The 9,650-nt window shown below is 35.2% G+C and overlaps 1 protein-coding gene across 1 annotated transcript in view; it reads right to left on the bottom strand.

Annotated features, from left to right (window-relative positions):
- LOC106869982 (ethanolamine-phosphate cytidylyltransferase) overlaps window positions 1-9,650 on the bottom strand; it is a 45,841-nt gene that overhangs the window by 5,658 nt on the left and 30,533 nt on the right. The window contains exons 9-11 of the mRNA XM_052967228.1: window positions 9,086-9,223; window positions 5,731-5,808; window positions 676-753 (exon numbers count right to left, since the gene is read on the bottom strand). Coding sequence (XP_052823188.1) covers window positions 676-753; window positions 5,731-5,808; window positions 9,086-9,223 — 294 coding nt within the window. The remainder of the gene's footprint in view (window positions 1-675; window positions 754-5,730; window positions 5,809-9,085; window positions 9,224-9,650) is intronic.

Raw genomic sequence — 9,650 nt, 5'->3', positions numbered from 1 at the left:
TATATATATAGGAAAGTGTGTGAGATCCTTTGTAGTTAGGGTATATTTGAATAGAGAAAAAGAATGACTTCACTGGTAGTTCTAATCAGTCTAATTTATTATTTTTTAATAATATAAATCCTTTAGTTTGATAAAATTTATATTATTAAAAAATAATAAATTAAAACTGATTAGAACTACCAATGAAGTCATTCCTTTTCTTTTTTCAAATATGATATATATACACACAAGACAACCAGTGCTTATGTTAGAGTTTAAATTGTAAAATTACAATAACAACTAATAATATTCTATGATTGCAATGTATGAATTAACGATAACCTATACAAAAATTCAACAAGATTTAAGTGCATTATGTTTAGCAGGCAAAATACTTGTATGCAAGGTCAACCACGATCTTACTTAGTTTGATGTGTCTTCTCAAGTAGAGCAAACCACCAGGAGTTTCGGTCCCTTGTCATCTCCTCTGTGAGGCCCGACATCTGAAGATCCTTTTTCACCACTTCATCTCACATCTTCCTAAATCTACCCTTTCCATATGTTCCCTCCACAATTAGAGATCATCACTTCTTGATGCAAATGTCTTCATTCATACACATCCCATGACCATACCAGCATAGAACACTGTATTATACTGACAGAGATTACAGATATTAATGATTTAGTTATACTTACTCGACAGGCCAGCACACTGAGTACTCTCTCATGGAGGTTCATTATAGGATTGTTTGCTCCTCTGTAGTGGTTGACAACCTGAACAAACAAGAAACAGTTAAGCATTCCATTACAAATGTTTTATATCACTGGTCTTTTATTTCCATTAGAAATCCCTTTCATCTTTTTTTATTTGTTTCAGTCTGCAGCCAGGTTGGGGCACCAACTTGAATTTTTAGTTGAATGAACTGTCTCTAGTACCTATTTATTTATTTTTCTTTAAGCCTGGTATTTATTCTATTAGTCTCTTTGCCAAACTGCTAAGTTACAGGGACATACATATACCAACACTGGTTGTTAAGCGGTGGTGGAGGACAAACACAGACACAAAGACACACACACACACACGCACAATTGATGGGTTTCTTTCAGCTTCCGTCTACCAAATTCATTCACAAGGCCTTGGTTGGCCCGAAGTTATAGAAGACACTTGTTCCCAAGGTGCCATGCAGTGGGTCTGAACTCAGAACCATGTGGTTGGGAAACAAACTTCGTAACACGCAGCCATCCTTTCGAAAACATGAACAGTTTCGTAACATTGTTTACAAAATAATAGCTGATCGTTTGCGAAGGAGCGTGTCTACTTGCTATGAGTAGAGCAACGGATTCAGCAAATTTGGAAATTAGTTGTGGAGAAACGGAGAATATCATTTATATTGTGTATCACTCACTAAAAAGATGAAATTTTAAAAATCTGTTGTCTTTCTCTCTCTCTCTTTTTCTCGTTACATCGTTGCTAGAAGGGGACTTAACTCATGTTTGCAAATGGTGTATTTCTCCGACTTGAAAATTATTAGAAGTTATGGTTTAAAATTATTTTTAATGCAAAAATTCACCTGTTAGGAAGGAAGAAAAAAATAAATAAATGGTCGATTCCAGGCATTTTCGACCATGAGGAATCCATTGGTGCGACTCCCAAATTGCTATCTTGTAAGGTGTGGATTTCTATAGATGCAACACACACACACACACACACACACACACACTCAGCTTTACAATATGTACTGACACTGATGCAGACTTATTTCACCACACTACAAAATTCATATCAGTGGAACTTCAGGAATGTAAAATATAAAGTTTTTGCTCTTTACACTTTCAGCCTCATAACTTCTTACCCATCCCAAGATACCATTCTGACACACTGGCATCCATCTTGAGTTCTACATAATGGATGGCATCCAAGTTTGATTTCTAGTTTCTTCTCAGCGTAGGGAAACAAAAAATGGGTTGCTCTCACAACAAAGCCATTAGGGTGTTCTCTGTAGGTCTCAACTTTTGCATAAAGTTTTTTCAAGATTAATGTATTTGTGGGCCATTGAGTAGTTGATTGTGTTTAGATAGTTTTTTATATCATGATTTCTTTATCACTGACAAAGCTTATGTAAGCAACAGTTAGAGACTAGAAGATACTCTGACTTAGAGATATCTTTTATATATAAGATAGAACATAAAATATGTGTGGTATAGGATATAAGATATGTGTGAAGGTGCGTGGTCTAGTGGTTAGGCTGTTGCACTCACGATCGCATTGTGTTCTTCAGCAAAACACTTCATTTCACATTGCTCCAGTCCCCCATTCAATCAGAGGGTAATGTTGGCCTGCTTGCCTAGCCAGTGGGGTGGTGTCTGTTGAAGGCTAAAACAATGCAAAAAGCACATTGTAACCAATGATGTGTGACGACATGATAGCCTGGTCAGTCATGTTATAAGATCATGTGATAATATATGTGGGCTATGGGTAAATGTAAAAAAAACAAAAAAAAACAAGTGGGCCATAACTGTAAGAGTTTCCTGCTTAATAACCAACAGCAGATACAATAGCCCCTATTTATATCACAAAGATCTATAGGATCAGTGTTCTGAAGCTTAGCTGTATAGTTAAGATGTGTATTTTGTAACCATGTGGTTCCAGATTTGGTCCAATTGTGTAGTGCCCAGGAAAGAAAGAGTTTTCTACTGCAGCCTAAAGATGATTAATGCACTGAGTGAAATTCAGTAGTCAGAAACAGTATGGGAGCCCATCGTTGTGTGTGTGTGTTTATGCATGTATGTGTGAGTGTCTGTTTACTTTCATGTCACTTAAAACCAGTGCTTTGACAAATACACATTGTTCAAATATGTACCAAACTTAAAAATAATTACTTGTGCTGATATGCTTAATTAAATGCTTAAAGGCACCAATTAACTTGATATTTCAAATATACTTGATACAACTATGTCATTAGTTAAACCCTAACTCCTGCTTATAGCCATTACATACGCTGACCAAAATAAGTTTAAGACTGATAATGACAATTCTATTCCTTCATTAATATATTTTTAACAAGACTGTATAAAATTATTTTACTTTTTACAGTTTATGTAGAATTTTTTTCTCTATCTACATTTCAAATAATTTTAATGTGCAATTAATTCAAATGATTAGAAATTGTCAGCAAAATAAGTTTAAGACCATACCAAGATTATGCAAATTAATAAACTAAATGGGTGGTCATGTGGCTGGTCGTACTGCACTGTTTTGTTTAACAATCGAGCATTGTTACACATTAATTTGCTATGGGAAAGCATCATAGTATAAGCCCAGTTACTAGATCAGAGCTCGTGTTGTTTCATCAGCAAAATGTGCCCTTCATTAACATTAGCAAGTAATTAGGATGCAGCAAAATGGCTTGTTTTCAAGCGTGAAAGCTTTAACAAGCCACTGGTTAATACAAAGATCAACAAAGAATGGGTGCTCTGAGAAAAACAACAGTACAGATGGATCGGTAAATTCATAGGCTTTCTGAAGGTAACCGAATGCTAACAACAGTGGACATTTGCAAGCAGTTATCTAATGAAACTGATATAAGCTTTACACCACAAACTTTTAGAAATCACCTAAAAGAAATTGGATTGTTTGGCCAGATCGCTCAAAAGAAGCCAATAATTTCTGAGACAAACCAGCAGAAGCAGATCAAGTTTGCTAAAAGCCATATTGAATGGACAGCCAAAGACTGATCAAAAGTTCTTTGGAACGATGAATCCCGCTTCTGCATCTTTGGATCAGATGGAAAGACTTGTGTTAGATACTGTCCAACAGAAGAATTCCATCCTAAGTGTGGCAAGAAAACAGCACAAGCGGGAGTGTGTGTGTGTGTGGGTGGGAAATGGTGTGGACCGTGTTTAACAGCTTAGGTGTTTGTTCAATTGTTAAGGTTGATGACAGATTGAACAGTGTAGGCTATCTGCAATTAGTAAATGAAAATGTGCTGCCGTATTTAAATAATCAGTTACCACCACAATCTATTTTCCAGCAGGACAATTGCCCCATTCATAAGGCTTGAAAAGTTCTGCAATATTTTGAGCGCAATAATATGGTGGTTATTGAGTGACTTCTGCAGAGCCCAGATTTGAATACGATATGGAATTATGTCTCTAAAAGAGTTCATGCTAAAAACCAACAAATGTATCTCAATTATATAATTTTATCGAAGAAATATGGCAGAAGATTCCAAATGATTTTTGTGCTCATTTGTCCAACTCTATGTCCCATCGTTGTAAGGCCGTAATTGAAAATAATGGCTATGGAACTAGATACTAATAACAAAATTTTTGTTCGTTGATCATTTGTGCCGTAAATTTTCAATTGAAACAGAATAATGTTGGTATGGTCTTAAACTTATTTTGCTAATAGTTTCTAATCATTTGAATTATAAAATTATTCAAATTGTAGAAAGATATATAATGCCTATATCATTCGAAAGAGAAAAACATTCTACATAAACTGTAAAAAGTAAAATAATCTTATAGTTTTGTTAAAAATAATTTAATGAAGGAATAGAACAGTCATCAAACTTATTTTGGCCAGTGTATGTATGTGTATTTACACAGATATTGATATACATAAATATACACATAGAAACTTACATGCAAAACTCTTAGCAGTTTTTTAGTTCTTGTAGAGAAATAATACTTCCAGCTAAAGATGCCATGATTTGATATTCTAAGACACACTTCAAAAACACTTCAAATGCAGAAAGGAATGAGAGAATAACTAAAATGACACCAAACAGCCTTCTTAGAATCTTTTGATTCTCTCTTACACTCTGTCTCTCTTTGAATCTTCCTCCCTCCACCATTATTAACACCATTGTCATCATCACTACCATAACAACCAACAGTTTCTTACAATTAGCATTACTTCCCTTAGCATTATACATTTTATGAAGTAGGAACACATCTTAATATAAAGACAATACTCATCATTGAGAAATTGTCATTTCCTTGCAGCCAAATTATCTCTGGTTAATGTTTGATGCTCACTACATTAAATATGTTGACACACTATCAACTGACTAAAGTCATTACTGTACAATGTATACGTCTAATATGCTACAAACACTGCTATAAGTGCACTTTAACACACTGCAGCAACTTCTACATAGTGTACACTTCTAACACATTACAGTTAATTCTACACAGTGTACACTGCTACACATTATGTTGAGTGGCAAAAGTGTATAAAAATGGAAAATAGTATTATTTAGTTGGAGGAGAGCAACAAGCTGGCAGAATCATTAATATGCCAGATAAAATGCTCAGCGGCATCTTGTCTGTCTTTAAGTTCTGAGTTCAAATTTCACCAAGGTTGATTTTGCTTTCCATCCTTTCGAGGTCAATGAAATAAGTACCAGTGGAACACTGGGTCGATGTAATTGACTAGCCCCTCCCCAAACTCCCCAAAATTCCAGGCCTTGTGTCTGTAGTGAAAAGGTTTATTTAGTTGGAAGAGAGACAGTACCCATAATTTTAACAGGTCCTTCAAGACTGGCAACATCTATTAGAGGGTATATTGAGTGGATTGGGGTGGAAGGACTATACACCTATAGCCACACATAAAATACTTTGTTATTTAAACAATGTAATCAGGATTAATGAAAGAGAGTGGCATTCAAATGATACCAAGAAGTATGTGGAAATCAACTACCCTGTATGGCATAATGAATAAAGTACCAATATTTTGTCATTTCTTACCTGATCTGAATGTAGTCCAACTATCACAAAGTCACCTTCTGCAGCTGCTTTTTCTAGGAAATCACAATGACCAACATGTAGCAAATGTTAAGGCAAGTAACAAGTTAACTTAATACAAAATGAGAAAGTCAAATAAGATAGTGAAAATATAAATGGATTCAATAGATACATGATGTGGACATTTGGATGCAAGAAATTAAGTAAAATTGATCAGAATATCAACCTTATGTAATAACTCATATTTTGTGAAATACTTCCATGTAACTGTTAGAAGTCTTCCTAAATGATACCATATGCAGACGTTTGAGGCCAAAACATATCTGGGTCAAGAAAATAAGAAAACTAAGTAAATAAATAAATGTCATCAAGAAATCCAGAAAGGCTCATAATGAACAGTTTATTTCTGATTTCATAGCATTAAGATGTTGAGAAATATAACACTATCTGAATGTATCTGTTGTGGGTGACATTCTTAGAAAATGTACCTTTTTCTAACATATAGATTAAGTGAAGTACATAGCATTAAGTGTGTGGATTTGGATTCAAAACAAGGAACACATTTTTTTAAAAACTATTATTATATATTTATCTTATTTTAACTTTTCACTAATATTTTATTTATAACTTGTAATTATAATTATTTTACATTTTCTTTCTCATATTTCATTTTAACATCTTAAGTAGCAGACCAAATGTTAGCAGCAATGTGCCAACTGCAGTTAATAGTGTATAATGGAAAACTTCAACTGGAATATATTTCCACTTTCATATGAGGATCGGCTGACAAGTTCATAGGCTGACCAAAATACCCTCATGGAATGCAACCAAATGAGGTTTATTTTTCAATATAGTCTCCCTGGCAGAGCACACACTTACTCCATTGGTGTTGCAGTGCTTGGATCCCAATGGGGAAGAAGTTTTCAGCAAGTTGATCAGAAAAGTCATCAGCAGCAGATATGACGTCATCATCACTGCCATATTGGTTCTCAGTCAAGTGTCTTTTCATGTTGGGGAACAGATGATAGTGAGATGTGGCCAAATCAGGAGAATAGGGAGGGTAATCAACCAGTTCAAAGCCAGTCATGCACAACAGCCATTGAAGCCAAGGACTTGTGTGCTCAAGCATTGTCCTGATGAAACAAGACCCCTTTCATCAGTTTTCCTGGGTGTTTGGTCTTGATAGCCTTTCATAACTACCTCAGCAAGTTGGCTTAGTACTATACATTGATGATGTAGCCCTTCTGAAGATAGTCAATAAACACAATGTCTTTTACATCCCAAAAAACTGAGGCCATCACCACCTCTGCAGATGAAACTAACTTGGCCTTCTTTGGAGCAGGTGAGAAGGGGTTTTTCCACTGCATGGATTCTCCCTTTGTCTTTGTCTCAAAATGACAAACCCAGAACTCTTCTTGGCTTAGGAAACATTCAAGGAAGCCAGCTGGATCAATGCCAGATTTCCCACCGATGTGATCTCAGTCTGGCACGCTTTTGATCAGGTGTCAGAAGACATGGCACCCACCAAGCAGAAGCCTTCATCATACTACATTCATTGTGCAGAATATTCTTAACTCTCTTACGGGATATGCTAATAACATTGGCTATTTAATTTACAGTCAATCATGTTTTCTATCACCATGTGATGAACATGATCAATGTTTCTCTTGGTGGTGGCAGTTGCATGATGTTGGGTCATCTTCAAGATTCTCCCTTCCCTTCCTAAATTCAGCTGCTGACTTTTGCACTGTTGATACAGCTGGTGCGTCATCTCCTAATGTAGCAACCATATCAGTATGAATGTTGTTGGGAATAAAACCCATTTTCTGCAGGTACTTCATAACGTCATGACACCAAATTTTGTTCATTTTCAAGAGAAGTTGCTACCAGTTACTTTTAGAGTCTTTGAACAGTCAGATGTGAGTTTACCTGGAAAGAAACAATGCAGTTTTTAATAAGAGTTGAAATTAATGCATGCAAGGTTTCACAGCTCTAGCATCACTCCTTCATAGCCAACCTATGAACTTTTCAGGTATTTCTCTTTCTTAATAGTCCAACACTAATTTTAGCCACAGAATGTTTTGAGCGCAGCACTGCAAGCTAAGGAAAAATTCATTAATTATATATCACCTATGGTCATGAATGTTGGGGAATAAATGGAAGACTACTATCACAAATACAAGGAGCCAAGATGGGGTTCCTCCAAAGGCTCTCTGTACTGACATCACTCAACAGGTTGCAGTCAGAGATCAGGGAGTTTCTTCAGCTCAAGTCACTACTTCAATGCACTAAACTGTCACAGCTCCAGTACTACACACATACGTCACAGGAAAGAATCCCAAGACAGATTCTTCAAGCCAAGCCAACTGGCAGGAGACCTAAGGGCAGACTAAGAATGAGATGGTTGGATAACTTCCATAGTCTCAGTTGATCGTACTTGGGAATCCAGCCAGAAAGTCTAATGATAGCGGCTTCTGATAGGAAGTAAGTAGAGTAAGTACCTGAGGACGCTACCCCTACAATCACCAAGGAATAGTGGGTGCAGAAAATGGACAGATGGATGACAATGGTACTAGGTATATTTATACAACTAATTACACTGAGGAATTGAGAGCTAAGTGTCTTTGTCACAGATACAGCACTATATTAATGATGGAATATGAATTACTGCCCATGTAACTTGATAATCTCTTGACAACTACAAAGCCAGCTTCAAATCCCTAAATGAGTTATTTGTGAATAATATAAAATATTAAAAAATTACTGATGTAACATGAATACCGTACAGGTGGTGGATTATCTGTTCATCAATATCCCTAATGGACCAATCTATTGCAGAAGAAAAACTCAGATTTTCCGAGAGAAAAACAATAATCTAACAGATAGGTGATATGGTTTTAACATAAACAAAAGTTAGGATGAAAGAAAGGTGACTATCTTAAATAAATAATATGCAAATACTTAGAAAATATAGATATTTAATATTGGTTTGAAATTTTGGCACAAGGCCAGCAAAAAGTCAGTTACATTGATCCCAATGCTCAACTGGTATTTATTTTATTGACCCTGTAAGGTAAAGTCAACCTCAGCAGAATTTGAACTCAGAATGTAAAGAGAGACAAAATGCTACCAAGCACTTTACCCAACATGCTAACAAGTCTGCCAGCTTGCTGCCTTAATAGATGGATATTTAATATTAACACTAATAAGAAGACACTTCCATACATATGTTAATTAATTAAAATCCCCATCGCTAACAGCAACTACATTGATGATGACAAAGTAAAAGAAGGAAGATAAGTAATTAAATACTTTGTAAGATAATCAGAGTTAGTAAATATAAGTAAGAAAGGATATGAAAAAGATCAAATGCTCCAGCCACATAGACAATTTTGTCTCCAGGAGAAGGTTCTTTCCCTTCGGCAAATTGAATAATTTTGTTTGTTGTTGGTAGAAATTGGGCCACTCCAGTCCATGGACTCTTTGTACTGTGATCCTGATGGGTTTAAAGTAAAATATAAAATACAATTTAGTATCAGCATGTTTTACTTCAATTTTAAAACATTTTCTCGCTATTTAAGCACATCATAATACTCTCTCTCTCTTCCTGTCCATATCTTTCTAATATAATTATTTCATATGTTTATATGTATATGAACATAAAAATCTTATGTTGGATCACAACATAAGACTTCTTTATGTAGTGCATTGCTTTTCACACTATTGATTTTGACCACAATTCTATGGTATTCTTATTGCGTGCATTTAATTGATGCATTTACATTGTGTGTGTGTACATACAAATATATATATATATACACACACAAGTAAAACAATAAAAAACTATGCCATTTTAATCCTGAGCAATGTTGGGTATCTCTGCTAGTATATATATATATATATATATATATATATATATATAT

Source organism: Octopus bimaculoides, chromosome 4 (genome assembly GCF_001194135.2).
Source record: "Octopus bimaculoides isolate UCB-OBI-ISO-001 chromosome 4, ASM119413v2, whole genome shotgun sequence".
Lineage (NCBI taxonomy): Eukaryota > Metazoa > Mollusca > Cephalopoda > Octopoda > Octopodidae > Octopus > Octopus bimaculoides.
Note: the sequence above shows the minus strand (reverse complement) of the source record. Positions and strands in the feature narration are given on the sequence as shown.